At 32.7% G+C, this 20,608-nt stretch overlaps 1 protein-coding gene across 2 annotated transcripts in view; it reads right to left on the bottom strand.

The window, feature by feature from the left end:
• LOC125068046 (venom carboxylesterase-6-like) overlaps window positions 1-16,363 on the bottom strand; it is a 34,589-nt gene extending 18,226 nt beyond the window's left edge. For both annotated transcript variants that reach the window (XM_047677021.1, XM_047677022.1), the window contains exons 1-2: window positions 16,109-16,363; window positions 7,019-7,115 (exon numbers count right to left, since the gene is read on the bottom strand). In XM_047677021.1, coding sequence (XP_047532977.1) covers window positions 7,019-7,115; window positions 16,109-16,300 — 289 coding nt within the window. In that variant the 5' untranslated portion in view covers window positions 16,301-16,363. The remainder of the gene's footprint in view (window positions 1-7,018; window positions 7,116-16,108) is intronic.
• Window positions 16,364-20,608: the final 4,245 nt, after the last annotated feature.

Genomic DNA, 20,608 nt, shown 5'->3' with positions numbered 1-20,608 from the left:
CAATCGGATCGTGAACGACGTTTAAGGCTCTTCAATTTTATAAAATTTATGAAGTACTAGTTTCCGTGTCGACAACGAGTAAAATCTATCGTTGCGGTTATAATATTTATGTTAATTAGTTTCAATGGTGATTTTTGCGCTTTATTACTTTGTAAAATGATTATAAACCGTTTTAAAAATAGAAGGGCGTTCTGAAATCGGTTGCATTCTTTTTTTTTATTTGTAACTTGATCTCCGTCATTTATGATCCGATTTGGAAAAGTTTGGGATGGTGAGAATGAAAGAAAAATTTCATCCCAGTGGTGAAAATATTCGGATGAAAATTTTTATGGGCTTGAATTTTAATTGTTTTCTCAGAGAGTTCAACGTTAACTTTTTTGTCAATATTTCACAGCGACTGTACTAGTTTGTCTGCAAACTTCCCTCTCAGCAGGAGCAGAAAATTCGATACGATCGGAAATATTTCAGAGTAAACGTGCTTTCCATTCCAAAGCGTGTAAGTATATAACACTATAACACTGCAAAATTCCAGACTCCGGGCTGCTAATGAGAATTTCTTTAAAGAAACACCAGCTTTATTTTATCAGCATAAACCGGGTTGAATCCAAAACCAAAACCCAGGAGAATATCTTAGCCGATGCTATTGTTTTACGACACGTTCTGTGTTACGCTAATATGGTCAGTATTAGCGTGTGACAGAACTGTATAAACTACACCAGAATCTGAAGTTCGGGTTCATGATATTACTTTTTTAAACACTGTCTAAAAAAGCGAAGCATAACCTTCGAGATTTATCTAATAACTTCTCTCATAAATCCAAACGTTAGTTATAGTGAATCATAACAGGTTTAATTACTCAATATATATCTATGTCTAATTTACGCAATTGATTCCCTGTGTTTAATTACCGTTATTAATGTGTTTTCGTTAGATTAATTCGTACGACCACAGCGAATATGTGAATGCTATAACATTTTCAAAATATGATACGTATTTGTGAATACGTAGCATTTCAAAATACATGTCTAAAAAGTCATTATTTTGAGACATTTCAAATAGGTTTATTTAAAAATTGTAGTTAAGGAGACTAATTTAAAACTCGTCAAGAGTAATTCGATATTAATACGATATTTATTAGTTTGTCACGAAAAAAGTGATGATATTAATTCAGTTGTGATGGTTTTTCATATTTTGAGTGAGCCAGTGTAATCACAGGCACAAGGGACATAACATCTTAGTTCCCGAGGTTGGTGGCGCATAGGTGATGTAAGGAATGGTTAATATTTCTTACAATACTTCTTACGCCTTTGTCTATGGGCGGTGGTGACCACTTACCATCAGGTGGCCCATATGCTCGTCCGCCAACCAATTCTATAAAAAAAAAATCCTAGAATATTTGGCTAGTTAAGTATGATAGAAGCATTAATTAACACCTGACAATTCTAAATCAAACGCAAGTGAATAAACGAACACTATATTTTATCCAATAAACTTAAATAGAATATAAAAATTAATGCATATCTTTGAAAATGCTAAAAATTGATAAATATACTATTATAAAATACTTCTTCGTTGGTCTAGGCTAGCTGAATACAGCGGCAGATACAGAGCTGTTGGGTTCGAATCCCAGAGTCGGGTCGATATTCAATATTGTTACTTCTGTATTATATTTTTTATGGCATCGGTAGGGGGTTGGCACATGATCTACTTGTGGTCACCACTACTCAGACAGGCTGACCAGACCAGCCGTATGAATTTTTACTACTAACCTTGGTAATTGAGATGTTATGGTTCTTGTGCAGAGCAGAAGAGCCGAGATGGCCCAGTGGTTAGTTGCGGGTTCAAACCCAGGCAAGCACCATTGAATTTTCATGTGCTTAATATGTGTTTATAATTCATGTCGTGCTCGGCGAATGAATTTCTGCCACATATGAAACCAGCAATCCGCATTGAAACATCGTGGTGCAATATGCTCCTAACCTTCTCCTCAAAAGGAGATGAGTGGGAAATTTATTGGCTACATATGTGTGTGGCTCTTGTGCCTGTTGTTATACTGGCTCACTTAGACTTCAAATTGAATACAACAATACAAAATATTACTGCTTGACGGTAGAACGTGTGATGAGTACGTATTAACTAGCCAGATGCACGAAGCCCTACCAACAAGTCTGGAGTTCGCAAGATAGCAAAGTTTACGACATCGTACAAATCTCATGCACGGTTGACTGGTCGTCCTAGACAATGGTCACTTTAGATAAAGTCAAACAGCCGAACAACCTCAGATATGCATAACAACGATGCACAAATTCACTGTTTGCGCCGATAAACAATTCGTTACGAGTCTAAACTAAAGCTGTATATGTACTGCACATGACCAAACGACGTAAAATGACAGAAAGGGATATGTAATATTGACTTTAATTATTATAAGATTTAAAGGGTTCAGGAAACAAAATAGCGTAACACCATAAGGTGGTTTGTATGTACACGAGTACTTCCATAAACAAGATTGTAATAGTTAGTCTCCCGCGAAACTCTGCGTATATTCAAAAGATTTTTTAAAAGTTCGAAACCTATGACAGGTTTTGTTTTTAATTTTAATGTAAACTGCCAGTCACTCGTCTACATATGGCGTCAAAATGATAAAACCTCTTTTAAATCAATTTTTTAATGTCAAATAGTATACATTAGTTTCATTAGAATGTTTAAGTTTTCATTTTTTTTATACAGTCGCAGTACCGTTCTCTAACCGGCCAGTAAGTTTTTTCCGGTCTCTAAAATTAAATCATAACAATTTAGTGAATTGCAATCAAGAATCCTTTTTAATTTTCTGTGCATCTACGGCTGGAGCTCTTAAAAATGAGATTATAACGGATTTTTTATATTCAGCCATCGTCATATTCACTGGGACAAAAATCTTAAAATTGTAAGTAATCTATAATTTTAAATTTACCTTTCACGGTATTATCTGTTTGTAATGTTTAATAATTTAAAACGAACTCTCGTGTCGTCTAGACAGTTCTATGCTGTACCGGTGTGGAATGTGAATTCTATCGAGAAGATTCGGCAAGCATATCAATAAGCTGCTTGTAGTTTGAATGTATATAACAGCTTACTTTTATAAGAATTAAGAAAAAATTATATAATTTAAGCCGTTGATAAAATTAGTCAGATGACAAATAAGTTTGTAGTACTTTTAAAATTGTTTAGCGTCAGATGACTTCGATGATTCCTCAAATATATAGACGAAAATAACATATCTAACCTAACCTAACCTAACCTAACATAGATAGATATGACAAATATATAAATGATACTCGAAATTTTATATGTTGAATGAAAATCTGACAGATCTGGGGAGTTTGGTGGAGTAATGTCCAAGGCTTGTCAAAGTATTGTGTTCAGTTTTGGCTGTTACAACTTCTGAAAAATAAATCTAGAAGATAAAAATATTCTTCTAATAAATAGTTTGTACTTATTATTATGAGTCATCTGCGAAGATTAGATACTTATATAATAATATTGAACTACTAATAATATTTCCGAATAACACTGCATCTTCTTGTATAAGTTTTTTTGTATAGTTTAATAAGTAGTATTTTCAGACAGACGTATTTCGAATACAGAAAGCAAATATGTTTTTAAACGATAATTATAATTTGTTTATTGTACACACGTTTTAGAGACACGTATGAATTACAAGCCTGGACGTTAGGGTCTAATGCGTTCATAAAATTCGCCTTCATGCCGTTTGACCATGAATTATTAGTTTAAGTTACGTCAACTTAGTAAGATAAGAAATGTTACGTATTTGCTCGCAAAACTTTAAATTTTGGACGAAAATTACAATAGACATAGTTAAGGGTATTTTGGAAGGGAACATTTGTCAGTCCTTAAGAAAAACGATGTCAATTATTTTATACAAAGCGTCTCAAATTTAAAGTCGTAATTAGAGCCGGTGCTGGATTTACTTTGAATTCAATACGATAAGACGAATTAAGCGTCCTTTTATTTAATTACAAAGTGAAAAAAATATTCTTCAAGAATTAAATTTGTTATGAAAATTCAGAATTGCTTGGAGTTAAGATTCACGTGTCTCAATACTGAGCCGTCTTTGCCTAATAACAAACGACCGGGATTTATTATTTTCCATATTTAAAAAAAAAAGAAGCCGTGAAATATTTGTAATTACAACAAGTAAACCGAAATACAATCGGGTGTAATCGAGGCCGAAATTGTGAGCCGAATATAAATGACGTTTAAATTGATTGATTTGATTTGTATTGGTTCGATTGGATTGACAATTACTGTTTTTGACAGGCTAGTTTAGGAGATTTTAAATCACATTATTGAAATAATTAAAAAAAAAATGTATATTTCAAATTTTTAATCAAACGGTGAATATTTAAATTAAACTCCTGTTTAACATTGTTGATCCAAAATGTAACCGGCTTGTTTATTTTAAATAAAAATACAATTACATAACACTAAAGCGAATTTGATGAAATTTTGTGCGAAGCAAGCTTGAACGTCAATACATACTTTTTATAACATACTAAAAGTATACGGCACATTTTTTTTGTAAACCCTTATTATATCCGTACGATAACGGGACGCGTATCTAGTTTTTAATAAATTAAAACTTCAAAACAAGCAATCATCAAACAACCAAATGTTCATTTGAAACAAACAAATGTCAAAAAGTCGGTAAACTAACATTCAGTTGGACGAAAATTTTATAGCTGGGCCGGGCTTAAATAACATTTTTTACAATTTTTGTCTGTCTATGTGTCTGTCTTTATGTTCCGGCTAACCTCTGGAGCAGATGGACTGACTTTGACGGGACTTTCACTGGCAGATAGTTGACGCAATAAGGAGTGACTTAGGCTTTATTATAGAACTAAATATTTATATATTTATGCATGTACATCAATGATGTAATTACAAGTTCATAAAAAAAGTTGTTTTGGTTTTGGAATTATTAAGCGAATTTTGGTTCAGTTTATGAACAGGGTGCTGTTTGTAGAATGTTTAAAACTTACGAAACACAGCTGTGTTTCGCAGAGGCAACTTTAACATATATTAAGACGCTCTGGTTTTACGACGATAATACGACCATACAGTCACGCGCTCACCTAAGTTAGCGAGGAACGAAGCTTTGTATTTCATATGACCAATTATAAGTGTAGCGAAACGAAGCCGTCTTCGATGTCCATTTTCAGTAAACGAGCGTTATGAAAAGGGGTGACACTTGATCAGTGTTATATGTACGCTCAAAATGAACGCTCGAACATTTTGAACTCTATGAGGTTTTTAGAGCGAGCGAGCTATCCAGCTGATATTTCAATATATTTTTTTTAATGGTGATTGGTCAAGTGCCCAAAAATATAGACGCCGTGAAAAAGATGTATTGCCAATGTTCCACAACCTTGATAACTGAGACGTTATGTTCCTCGTTACACTGACTCACTCACCCCTCAAACCGAAACACATCAATACTAAGCAGTGCAACTTGGTGTTATATATACTAAGTGGATGGTACCCACCACTTAGTTATATAATTTATCCATACTCAGTATTTTGAGCAGACGGGTTTGCTCAAAATACTGAGTATGGATAAATTATATTTGTACAAAAGTATAGGATTGAAGATTCGCAGGTTTTTCTATGCATATAGATATTTATTTAATTATAATCTATAAACCTAAGTTCGTATAAATATTTCTGTGCTCCTTTATGTTTTCCATATTAAAAAAATCTATTTTGAACTATTTAAATATTGTAACACTGAAAAAGATGTATTGCTCAATACGTAGTATTTACTCGAAATGAATAAAGCCGAATTCACATAAATAAATATATCGCGCAGGCACTGAATAAAACGCCATTCTGTTAAGGTATGTGTACATAAATTCTCATCAAATTCAGAGTTCGGAATGTTTACAATGTTTTTGACGAACATGAATATTTGTGGTGAAAAGTATTTAATTTTTTAAGCTTCAAAAGTCGGGGAAATTGCCTTGGATTATATTCAATGAAATTTAAATCTTTATTAGCCCGCCGACTGACTTCACTACATATAAATCTGGGGTTGTAATGGGTTTTTACTTTAAATTTTCCTTTTTATTTAAGTAACATTTTATTAAGTCATTTATTTACGCCGTGTAATAGGGTAGATTATAAATTTAAAGAGTTAGGTAAGTTCAGTTCAAGATGGAGTGGAGAATCTTCAACTTCTTTCAAAAGTCTTAGAAGAATACTTATTCTATGAATAGTTCGTTCTGGAATAAATGCATGTCAAAACAACAAGAGTAACAACGCTGGCAAAAATTTTAGTTTCTTTTAGTACGAACACGTCTAGTAATCAAATGTATGTATATAAAATATTTGATTTCGAGGCGTGTTCGTAAAAGTGTTCATTAATCATCAAGAATTAATACGAAACCAATAGTATTTTTGTAATTGATGTCGCCATCGGACTTATGGTTCTACTTTTATACCGATTCAATAGATGGCAGCACTGTACAGCATAAGTTCGTAGTAATTACGTACGCATACTCTAGTCCAACCATAAGAGGGGAAAAGCCAAATAAACTTAATTTGACAGCAAATTGACGCGATATCATTGGTCGATTACTATGGATTTGCAAAAAATGGCGTTTTGAACGTCGACGAAACTTTAATCGGTAAAATTAAATTGGAAATTAGTAGTTAAGTGTAATAGACTTATATTATTAATAAAGATATGTTAATCATAAACTCTTAGTAGTGCACAATAGCAGAGTTATTAGCAAATCGCATTAAATACCTAAATCTAAGGTTTGTTTATCTTTTTTCCTACTTACATTGGAATAAGCTGTGTTTCAATAAAGTATCAAGGATGCAAAGACAATTAAGCTATTCAAAATTAAGTAAGTAATAAAATAACTCATGAAAACACAAACAGAACCAGGTATGTAGCAACAAAGAAGTCCTCAATAAAAAAATAAGTATTTATAAGTTGATTACAAATTCTTACCCGTGATTGTTTTGAGAAAAGGTTCATATTGCAAGCAACTTGAGAGAGGTCGAGAGGCGTCCCAAACTCCAGACCATGGCTTCATTTGCTGTGGTTCCTGTGATATGGAAAATAATCATTAAATTGTTATAATATTACTAGTCTGTTAAGATTTATTATTTGGTTTGTAACATTAAATTCAAGCAAAATCTGCCAAATGTTATCCTGATTTGTATAAATGTATTGGCATTTATACAATTCAAGATGACATTTGGCAGATACGGATGCAGATACGGATGACTATTAAATCGGTACAGAACGGTACAAAAGATGAAGTGCTGAAGCGCCATAAAGTGGCGAGTCACAATAAAGTTGATATAATAAAAACCTCCTCCATGAAATGATACATAAATGTGTCAGCATTCATGGTGATCGGTCAACGATTTGGAGTCTATTAAACTGAAATATATTTAGTACTAACGACCATTTTTGCGGTTCCATTCCGTGGTTTTTCTTCGTCTGTCCTTTAAGACCCTTTTTCTTAGCAACGCATAAAGGTATAAAGTTGAAATTAATAATTTCTAAGCCTAAGTCTACGCAATCAAAAAATATGGCCGTTTTGTTACCTTTCACGTACATTCACAAAGAATCGTGGAATTTAGCAAGTAGCAGTCCTTTAGCACAAGTGTAGGACAAAAACAACCGTAAATTTGTTTTGTACATCAGTGTCTGTTTGTACCTGAGTCCGAATCGCTGTTGCCCGGTTTATATATAATATGCCATTAGAGTTCCAACATGTTCGTGGAATATCCATCAAATGTAATTTGGCGAAAGCTTTTGGTATATTAGGAAATATTTTTCCATAATTAGTTTCACTTAAGTCTATGATGCAAAGAACTTAGAAAATATATAAAATATCGGTTAAGTTAGTTTTCTATGTAACGTAGAAAAAATGTATTATATATTTATTGTGTTGCATTGGTGTACGTTGCTCTGCATTGCATCGTGTTGCATTATAGAAGGATTTGAGAAGCGAGAAACTTTAGTCATTTAAAGGAAGTTACTCTTTCTTGTTCAAAACTTTGTCTTCGTTGTATAATTGTTCGCCTCTAGTGACTGTAATGTTTTTTTAATACGGATACAGAATATTTTTGGCTAAGGTAAAAATGGAACAGCCTCTAAAAGTCCAACTGGTGGTTAAGACTCTTCTCGTATTGAGATAAGGGATACAGACAAAATCATGCAGATGCAGGATTTTAAAGATATTTTCCTATGAATTAAGATTAAGCATGTGTTTATCGCGGTTATCGCCCATATTTGAACTAGCTTTCTGTATGCTATGTGTAACAACCATTAGTTCCTTTTCTTTAAAAATATCCGTGAATATATTAGGGTTCTTCACAATGTTATATATATCGGAGCGTGGTTAGTTTGGTTGTTGATTTGGATAATTAATGAATCGAGTAGTTGGCAATAATGTTTGATGGTTGATTTACTTTTAAGAGCGGGTCACCCCGAATGGAGTTGTAAGTGTCATGGCAACGCGAGTCGTTATGTTTTGACAGGCGATTCGAATGCGATGGTTGCTTGCAGACCCATTTGCTCTTAATCGAGATGAATTATTGTAATCCTTTGATAGTATTGTGGTGTACGATTATTGAATCAATTAATACAGTGATTAGACGATATTAAATAGGTTTTATTTTGTGAATATCTCCATTGTACGCCCACATAGTCTTCCAAATGTCGGATCAATCCTGCTCCTCCGACATATATAAGTTTACTATTAATCTTCAACATTTGTTCAAATGTCTCCTAAGCTTTATCATTTCAATCAAAGGCGAGTTGTAGTTGGCAGTTGACTAAAATTTGGAAGTGTACTACAATTCAGTGCCAAGGCACAGTAAATTTCTGGCAAAGTTCCAAAACATGGTAAGTGTCTTTTTTATCCGATGTTTTGTCTAGGAAATGATCGGATCCTATCGTTTTTAACAATTTAAACATACTATGATATAAAAAAAGTACAGTATACACCAATTTACTCCAATATGAACTAAAAATTTAAATATAAATATAAATATTGGACAACATAACTAAAAATTTCTAAAAGAAAAATCTAATTAGCAATAAGACCGCCATACAATAATTACTTGTAAGCATTTTCCTGTAATGTTTTCGTGTGGTGTATAATAAAGTGTAAAACTAAGAGCCTCTAAATGTCCCTCTGCACACAGGGGCGAAGACCATCCCCTCTACCCTCTTTATTGAGGAGAAAAATTGAAGTTTGTTCTATAAAGCGTAATATATAAATAGCTAGCGACCCGCCCCGGCTTCGCACGGGTGCAATGCTGATACTAAATATATTATACTACAGAATGTGTTTATATATAACGTTCACGTTCATACAGCACACACAAATTAAGCACATGAAAAATCAGCCCGTATCAGGGTTTGAGCCCGTAATCATCGGTTAAGATGTACGCTTTCTAACCACTGGGCCATCTCGGCTCTTTATTAATAATAATATAGAATAATACAAGTAATAATTAAGTAGCTTCAAGGACTGAATCTTTGTATCCAGTGAAAATTGGAAAAACGTACCAAAATTGTTAACAGAACGTGCGTCTAATGTTTTAGCAAGCTCATTAAAGTTTATAAAGCGAATCTTCCTTCAGGTTCTTTATTAAGGCAAGGTAGTATGATTTTAATTTAAAAATGTTATTTTAATTATTTAAATGTAGAATTCAAACTATCTTTTTTTTTGTTTAAAAAGAAAGAGGTTTGTCGTTGGAAGTACGTTATATATTATGTCTAAACAGACACAGTTAAGTAAATTAAAAATATATTATTACATATTATATATTTATTATATAAATCATATATTTATGTACTAATAAATAAGTGTAGACAAAAATAACCTATGTATTTAAGTAATTATTATGAAAGAGGTGAAATGAAAGCTATGTTATTTAAAATTATACCGATTATATATTTTTTTGTCAAACATATTCACGAAATAATATAACGAATCGATAGCTGGATTATCGTATTATAAGGAGAATTAGTGTGACTTTCCGAACGTCATGCGTTAAGCTGTCAGACGTCTTTGAAATTCATACGCTTCATGGCGGGAAGCAGGGCGATATACGGTCAGGCGTATCATTGTTAAACTGTTTTTGTAATAATATAAGCAAACCATAAATTGATTAAAGTATTTTTGTTATTAATTAATTATTATTTTATATTCATGTAATAAATTTTATTCAAAGTAAATTAGTTTTGTTAATAGTATATTAATTTTAACACTCTTTAATAGGCCGCGACACCACCCTTCTTGACAGCTCACATCTTTTGTTTTTAATATGACAGACAGCGATTGAACTCTCTAGCGCCATCCAGGATCAAATCTCAAAACTATAAGTGATAACAAAGTATTTAATTATCTGACGCTGCGACATATAGAAAAAAAGCGGCCAAGTGCGAGTCGGACTCGCTCATGAAGGGTTCCGTAGCAGCAAGTAACAAGGTTTATGCTTATGAAATATATCATTTTTTTATATTTGAGTTGATTAAATGGAAGGTAAATTGCGGTTTTCGATTTATGAGGTATTAAAAAAAAAAACTACTTAGTCTTAATCTTAATTTTGGGTAGAAATTTGCATGGTAATGTATATCATATATTATTTTTAGTTTTAACTTTCTCTTACTTTAGAAGTTACAGGGGGGTACAGACATTTTACCACTTTGAAAGTGTCTCTAGCGCAAACTATTCAGCTTAGAAAAAAAAATATTAGAAACCTCCTTATCATTTTCAAAGACTTATCCATAGATAACCCACACGTATGGGTTCGATGACAAAAACATTTTTGAGTTTCAGTTCTAAGTATGGGGAACCACAAAATTCATTGTATTTTTTTTCAATTTTTGAGTCAAAATGTTAATGCGGTTCACAGAATACATCTACTTACCAAGTTTCAACAGTATAGTTCTTATAGTTTCGGAAAACGTGGCTGTGCCATACGGACGGACAGACAGACATAACGAATCATAAGAGTTCCATTTTTTCCCATTTGGCTACGGAACCCTAAAACGTAACGATCACGTGCGATTGTTTATAAAAAACAATTACATTAATGTATTCAACTTCAATCTGAACCTGATTTACAAGATGAAATTTGATTTTCATTCGGAAAGGCATACGAGCGTGTATTCTATTGAAGCGCGGCTGTGTGGCTGAGGTTGCAACAATTGAGGTGACAACGTTCGGTTTCGTTGGTTCAATTGCAGCCTCATTCATGATTAATTGGAGACACACGAACGCTTTGTGTTGTCGGTTCGTTTGTTTGTTTGAACTGTATTTATGGTGACTTTTGATTTCATTACGTACACGTTTTCGTTCTTGTTAACGTAAAAATAAAATGTTACTATTAATGTTTTGTGGGAACTGTTTGAAATTTAACGTAAGTTTGTTAAATTTCTTTGAATGGTGCACCAAATTTGTATTTATATACGTACAGTACGTCAAATTAATAAGTTTAGTCCTAAGTTAATTGTGAAAAAAAAAAAATCTTTATCTTGTTTAAGATACACTTGTCTTTAAGTTGATTTTTTAATGAGTTTGTCATTTAATTAAAATAATAATCTTAATAAAACTTTGGATAATCTTCGTAGTAAATAAAATATATAAAAGATGTATCGTTGGAGCCGGTTGGAGCGAAGATAAAGTCATAGTTTATCTGATCGATGTTATTTTAATGTGTGTACTACTGTAGACATATTGTACCGCAACTGTGTCTTTTGTTGAAACGTCTGAAAGGGAGTCTCGAGTTTCAAGATTATGAATAGACGGCACAGCTCTTTTTTGTAGAGTAAAAATAGTTTCAATATATGTAGCATTACCTCAAACTACTCGTTAGACATAATACTATGACAATCTGTATATATATTGAAAGACAAAACAATTTCATTAGTACATCCTCCTTTGTTTGTCAAACGATTGTTTTGACTGTTTGTTAGCCATTAACGAACTTCAGTGGAAACAGCAACATTTTTGGAAATAAGAGAAAAAAAAAATGTCCGAACCAGTATCCTTTACATTAAGATCATTTTATAATAAATGTTAAATTTTAGAAAAGGTATTTTGTTTATACTTTTAAATAAAACTTGTAAACGAATCTTAGATCGGTGATAATGGATTGTGTACATCGTTATAACTAATTTTTTTATGACGTAGGTAGACGGATGGGTAAATGGGCTACCTGATGGGAAGTAATCACTACCAACCATAGACATTGGCGCTGTAAGAAATATTAACCAATGCTTACATCGCCAATGCCCCACCAACCTTGGGAACTAAGATGTTATGTACATTGTGACTGTAGTTCACACTCACCCTTCAAACTGAAACACAACGATACTAAGTACCTACCGCCAAACATCAATATGTTTGGCGGTAGAATATCTGATGAGTGGTTGACCTAGACGGACTTGCATAAAGCCCTACGTCAAAGTAAAAGTAGTTTGTTGTTATTCAACATTTTAAAAGTAAAGAAGAATATCAACAAATAAAGATTTAACAAGAATAACATAAGAAAAAAATATGGCACTCATTTATAAGACAAATCCAGAATTTACAATAGACTTTATTCCGTTATTGGAAACTTGTTGAACTAACATTTGACTTAAATACGAAACAATGAGATCAAGAGCTTTACTTGAACGCCGTAATATTTTAGCTTATATAAATGGGTTTTATGTTCTACACAATCAAAAGCTTTAGATAAATCTCAGGATACGCGACTAGCATTTTGTGATTTCACGTACTGTAACCATCAAAGAACTCGCTTTATAAATGTTTATATGAATTACTTATAATAGAAAAGATTTGTGTTAAAAAGTAAATTCCATAAATCAAATATTTGTTATAATTGTTTAACGAATATAGTGTTTTGTTTTTATGAAAGTATTACTTGGTGATCCGGCATCAGACTGCAATTCTCATTGACTTGGATACATATAGTTTTTTAAATTCAATTTTTTACTTAAAAACAGAAATAAAGAAATATATGTATGTACCTAAAATTGAAAGAATATATGTCTATACTAATAATATAAATGTAAAAGTAACTCTGTCTGTCTGTCGCTCTTTCACTGCCAAAAGCAATTAACTAAATTTGATGAAATGTGGTATGAAGGAAATTTGAACTCCAAGGGAGGACATAGGCTACTTTTTTTGCCTTACACATGACAACCAAAGCCTAAAACTCGAGTGAAGTCGCGGGCGACAATTAGTATTTTATATATAATAATGTGTATTAAAACGAAACCGTAGAATAAGTTATTATTTTGCTTTATACATTTAGGTCGCAGCGGTCAGAGGTTAATTTATTTCAAAACGACAAAATACTTCATTATTCTAAAGTTAGCTTGGTGATTTGGGTTAATTTATAAATATTTATTAGTTAAATTTAATTATTTAAACAATGTTACAACCATCTGCGTTCATTGTGCGTTCGTATTAACGGTATTTAAATGTTAATTTTTACTTTTACCTTAATACAATTACAAGGCAGACAAATTTACGCCATCGCTGTCAAAAAGCCCGCCAAAAATCATCCTTTATCCAAAATACAAATACAGATACAAAATGATACGTTCGGTGATAAGTCGATTAACAAAATAAATATTCGTTTACAACAGATATAATATAATATTGTTGCGAAGTATAAATTACATAATTCGTCTTTGAAGTAGCAAAATTGATAAGAATCTGTACAATTGGTTTGCTTCACAAAATTATATCAATATAGGACATAGATCACAGAGTGACCCGTTAATATAAACTATAAATAAATTAAGTTACATAAACACTATTTACATTAGGAACAGATAAAAAATGTACAAATAAAATTAAAAGAAGTTACTGTACAAATCATGATCGCGTGGAATGGTGGCACAAATGCTAGCAGCATTTCCGCGTTGAATCGCAATTCCGATCATCTGGGCAAAATATGAAGCAGCCCTCAACAAGAGATATAAATATTAAAAGTCAATGAACTGAAACAATACGATTTTGAGGTAGTCCATGTATATATAGTTATATACCTATGTTCGCAGGATTGCCACAATAATGGACTGTGTGATAAAAAAATATTAAATAAAAAACAATGACATTACGTATCAGTAGATTTCAGCATTTACACAAACAGAAAAAATAAGAGATTACGCACTTGTTTAGTTGTATATGTTCTGGGTACTTAGTTTCTCTTGAGAATACCACCCGTTGCTGCAAATAGAAATTTAGATATGATCAATTTGCTACGTTACTTGAATCAATGTCAAAATATATTTCACTCAAGTAGGTTTTTACAAGTCCTATTGAATCGTTATTTTATAGAACTGAATTAAACGTAACGCTACAACCGGTTTGGAATATTAATTCCACCAAGAAAGGGCAACAGCCTCTGTAGTCTTTTCCAACATTTAAAATACAAAGTTATGTCAGCTAAATATAATATCCTGCCAGAAGTTCAACCAGTGTTAGCTCCACGCTTTTTATCATCTCTATAATTTATTAATGTTTTTTTTTTATTAATAAGCAGCTTGAATTTATGTTTCGGGAAAGTTAAAAATATCTGCAGAATTATAGAAACAAAATAATTATTAATCATACCCTATACCATAACCCTATACGAAGAGCACGATAGTGCGAATAAACTAAAAATTCAGACCACTATGAATTGCGTTTATTTGTATAATACACTAGCGGTGTTCCTGAATTCGTACGGGCGATATTCATATAAAATTACCTCTTCCATTTTGCCCTTTAAAGTAGAAAATTTTCTTTTTTCTTTTCATGGTAATGCTTATGTTATGAAATAAACCTGTACAATATTTCAGCTTTTTATTCTCAATAGATTTGGCTGTTCGTTAATTTCGTCAGTCAAGACAAACTATTTTATAAGTAGATATAAATTTAAGCTAATAATGATTAAAATATAAATGATAACTTATCTATTACTTGCTTTCTCCGTAAGACGATATAAGGCCGTCGCCTGACCGGGACTTTTACGATATTACTATTTTATAACCTTTATGAACTTAACCTGTTAGTATGTGTTTAATCTTTCGATGGTATTAGTAACCAGTTTCACTTAAGTGACAATACACATAATCTAGTATTTCAAATTTAGTTAGGCAGACTGCCTAAAAGACCATCTGATTGACTGTTTCATATTTAAGTGAAATGTTAGTTCAACGAGTTTCCAATAACGGAATAAGGTCTACAGTAAATTCTGGATTTGCCTTATAAATGGATGTCATATTTTTTTCGTATATTATTCTCGTTATATCTTTATTTGTTGACATTCTTCTTTACTTTTAAAACGTTGAATAACAACAAATTACATTTACTTTGTGGTAGGGCTTGTGCAAGTCTAGGTCAACCACTCATCAGATATTCTACCATCAAACAGCAATACTTAGTATCGTTGTGTTTTAGTTTGAAGGGTGAGTGAGCCAGCTTAACTACAGCCACAAGTTACATTACATCTTAGTTCCCAAGGTTGGTGGGGCATTGGCGATGTAAGCATTGGTTAATATTTCTTAATGCCACATGATGTTAAAAAAATTGCGGAACAAATAAATCAAAGGGTTTTTACTAAAATATTGCGTTGGATTCACAAAGTTCGTTTATTAAATGAAAAGATTTTTTTTTTTATTATTCAAGTGACTCCTGTTGTTGTAAGGTAGATGAATTTATTTTACTAGCGATGATAAATTGAATTTCGTTATAACAAATACTACGGTTCTTTGTTATTTTAATTAAAAACCATATGTAAAAATTCGATTAATTATTAAATAAATATTCTGTTATTTTTTGTTTAATATCTGATCTGCAATATTAATTAGTTAAGTAAAAATATAAATTTGATACTTACTTGAATAATTTATATTGCTAACTAATGTTACTTTGTCTGTAATAGGCGAAATGTATTAGATAAGCACTATTAAAATAGTTTTAAGATAATATGTTAATTCTTGCTCGTATTTATGTAATTAAAATGATATTTAATTAAATTTTTATAAAACGTTTTTGCTCAAAATACGTACCCTAAACCTGTATTTGCCAAGTGGTGGACGAGCGTAAGGGATCCCATTGAAGCTCGCAAATTTACGACCATTAGTGGATACCTTCCATTGACCTTGCAATATACCATTTCCGATTTTGACAGTTGGGTGCGGACCTTGGCTAGTAACCAATACCGCAAACGAAAGAAACAATAACACTTTAACGCACGACATATTTTTGTAAACGAACGCGCGCGCGCGCCGGTATCGTCTGTCACACTGGTTCTCAAGTCGAAACTATTTAGCGCAACCGGTTTATAATAGTTATGTATGTAATTATGTATATTAGCTATCTGTTTTGACACACTTCACACGAGTGAAGATAAGGTTTCAAATAATGAGATATAAACAAGAAATATTTATTTCTCAAGACAATTTTCAAGCTGAACGTCTGTAGTGTGCAGTTATAATTAACGATCGGCACTCACACGGCATAGGCCTCCCCCAAAGATCGTCACAACGACCGGTCTTGTGCAGCCCGCAACCAGCAGCTTCCCGCGACCTTCACCAGGTCGTCGAACCTACCCACGCTGCGTCTTCCGGTCCATGGTCGCCACTCGAGAACTCGTCGGCTCCATCGGCCGTCGGTTCTTCGAGCAATGTGCCTCTTCGAAAAATTGCCACACTTACTGCCACTTAAGTGTGGCAATTTTTCGGGCTATGGCGGTTATCTTAGTTCCTCTGCGGATCTCCTCATAATGTCACCCCCGCACTAATCGCTATTGCGTACGGCAGCTTATTATGTCTATTCCAACTAAAAGATGATTAAAGACAAATGTTTATAAATTGAGAGCATATGTTTGGTTCAGCTCTTAAATTATCTATGGAATTTATTAGGAATTAACATAAAATGGAATTTTAATTATCGGCGAAGTTTTGAAAGTAAAAAGTATTTACTTAAATACATCTATTCTACTAAGAATAGTGTTGTATATATATATAAGCTTTGTTTATTTTTATCCTTCTCCAATTTTTATAGGCTACAGGTATACTCGTTAAATTATATTAAATTAAACTCCAACCCAGAACTAATTAAGCATTAACAACTGTTTAATGTTACATGATCTTTGCGACGGTTAGCTAGTATGTTCGTTTTGTGAATGAGAATCTTGTGAAATTAAGAGTAAGTTCCGTAAGTGCGGTTATTATTCTTTTAATATGATTCGTTACAAATTATTTTAATTTTTTTTTATCGTGATTTTCTACTATAACTTATTGAGTTTAGAATTCTGAAATTAGGACCATTTAACAACAACAGGTTTGTTTAATGACGTACTTAAGTTAACTTTTAGCATGTGCTAAAAGTTAACTTTTCTTAATTTGGAAATTTTAACTATAAAGAAGGTAAATGAGAGGGGAGGGGAAGGTGAACGGGTTATGAAGGGGAATTCACTTTGTAGGTTTTTTACCCTTTTCAATTTGTGAGAGGCAGTTAATTATTGTGTTTTATTATTATTTATTTATATAATAAACATCATTCTTATATTTATATTTGAGAGAGAACAGACCCTTGAAGGAAAACATACATAAATACTATATAATATAATTTATAACAACGAATGAACAATTCTTGTATATTCATTGGTGACTATTTCGCTCAAATTTTGTATTAAGATAAAGTATTGTTTTTTATGTTTATTTATATAAAGCCCTATTCTGAACAACGCAACATTTCCTAATTATTACTAATTATTAGAGTTGAGCGTAGCTCGGTCACCCAGGTACTACATTATAGATAGGAAACACGAATTCAATCGAGCTGGAAGTGAAAATGTCAGGCGATAACATCAAGAATAAGATCAGATTTCCCAGTTGGTGTTATCTTGTGAATGAAATCTCGAGGAAAATTGTACTTGAACTTCGATTCGATGCGATGTGGCTTAAAAACTTCTTCCTGTTCACAAGGAAATTCGACTTCCAATAATTGACTGCGCAGTGTGTTATCTCGACCTGAATAATGATCGTTTAAATACACTTGATCGACTTTTTAAGGCAGTCATTCGATTTATTTTCAATCTTCGTAAATTTGACCATATTGCTTCTTATCGCTGTCAAATTAAATCGCTATCCATTCGCAAAAGCAGATTTACGAGGGTACTGCCCTATAATTTGTTCGTTATAATTTACCTTTTTGAAATACATTTATTCTAAATTTATTTATATATTTCTATTTAGTGGAAAGTACGTAAAATCTTAATCGTTCTGGATTTATCGTCGGTCATGTTTGCTGTAGTCGCCTTTGTAAGCGTCAGCGACAGCTATTATGGAAAAAATCTATATTAACGAAATACTTTGGTGTTCATCATTCTGAATCCGTATGAATTTTTATATTTTTATATCACCAGCTGTCCGTCACGACTTCGTACGGGTGTGATAAGAATTTTATTTATTGTTGTAAAAACTGGAACCTTAACTCAGGGTCCAGAGTTCAAGGACATAAACACGTATCTACAGAAGAATTATACATATGTGGTTTTGCATGTTTATATATATATATATTTATGTATAAATGGTTGATATTGTTTATTTTCCATTATTCTTTTATTTTCCGACTTGTCGTTTTTGGTAGCGTTGGTTGACTGGCAGAGAATGCAATAGCGTTAAATCCAACAATTGTGCAATTCATTTCGTTGTCCAATAACGTATATAAATGAAGAAAATGTCTGTTTTCATTTGGAAACAATATTGGAATACATACAGTTGGCATTTATAATTTAAACAAAACATTTAATTGGTCAATGTATTGTCACCAAGTTTTTAAAACAAACGAAACGCGACGAGTTTAATTTGGGCGCACGCCGTTTCGTTTCAAATGTCAATTCGAGTGAGCGATACCTATCGTTTGATTGATTTGTGTTTCAATTGTTTTATGTCGCAGCTTTGTAGCGTAAATTATTTTACCGATAGATAAACATTTAATTTCCATAAGTTCTACGTGCCACGTACTTTGCCACGTACAAGATGTTTATTTCGCTACTGAAACAGAATATTGTCTTGGAATTAGATTTATTTGTTATGATTAATATTATATATATTAAAAATGTATTTAAGATATAGGTAGGCAGACGAGCCAATGGGTCACCTGACGGGTAGTGGTCACCACCGCCCATTTACAATGTCACTGTAAGAAATATTGACCATTTCTTACATCGCCAAGCGACACTAACCTTAAAAAATTGATTTTGTGTCCCTTTTATCTGTAGATACACTGGTTCACTCACCCTTCAAACCGGAACACAACAATATTGAGTACTGCTAAAGCGCTACCACAAGTGTGTAAGTGTGTGTGTGTGTGTAATTATAAATATTGCAGAGTAAAGGATACATACTTCACATGGGAAATTAATTAGGCTTTTGCACAAAGTACAAACAAAAATGCCGACTAGCTGCTATGCCCAGTAGTTTTGTGTTCGCTCGCTTATGACAAATTTCTGTAGTTGAAGCGGGATAGAGAGAGACTCCTGTTTTAATCGTTGCAATAAAGTATATTGCAAGGATACGGTCCACTAGGCGATTAAATTACTTGATTATTACTATCATCCATTGTAATTGGCACTTCGTCAACTTTAGGATCTGTGTATCGGCTTTCTCCTGTGCTACAATATAATTTATGAAATATACTTTATTCACAGCCTTTACAAGCACTTTTGAATCGTCATTTTACTACGATACGTATACTTAAGTAAAGCTACTACTCATTATAACAAAACTAGCTCTTGTAAAGTTCTTTTCACGACTTCATACTTTATACAGAACCCAGGCTACCTGAATGTCATACAAAATATCAGTTAAGAAGTAACATAAATAAAGATTAGACGTTTATCTAGAAGTAGAAGTGCAGGATTTACGGAGTTTTACACTGATTTACATACTCAGACCAAATACCCTTGTTCTTTTGTCTTAGCTTACATAATATATTAATCTTGTCAGTGACGTTCAAAAGGAAGTATTTTATAATGCAAGACTAATTACTCTTTGCCCCAGCAGAGATCTAATAGGAATTGTAAACGTGTTATATTAACATCAAAGCTTTGTTTAGTCTTCATACCAAAAAGTAACTTCAATTGTATCAATATAATGAATTAATAGCAGATTTGTTAACTTAGCATTTTTAGCATTAGCAGCCTGTAAATTTTCCCACAGCTGGGCTAAAGGCCTCCTCTCCCTTTGAGGAGAAGGTTTGGAGCATATTCCACCTTGCTGCTCCAATGCGGGTTGGCGGAAAACACATGTGGCAGAATTTCGTTGAAATTAGACACATGCAGGTTTCCTCACGATGTTTTCCTTCACCGCCGAGCACGAGATGAATTATAAACACAATTTAAGCACATGAAAATTCAGTGGTGCCTGCCTGGGATTCAACCCGAAATCATCGGTTAAGATGCACGCGTTCTAACCACTGGGCCATCTCGGCTTTGTTGGCAGATTTGTTAACTTAGCTTATTAAAATAAATTGCAGTAATGGAACGTTTTAGTGAACGA

Source organism: Vanessa atalanta, chromosome 13 (genome assembly GCF_905147765.1).
Source record: "Vanessa atalanta chromosome 13, ilVanAtal1.2, whole genome shotgun sequence".
Lineage (NCBI taxonomy): Eukaryota > Metazoa > Arthropoda > Insecta > Lepidoptera > Nymphalidae > Vanessa > Vanessa atalanta.
This window is presented reverse-complemented; position numbering and strand designations above follow the sequence as displayed.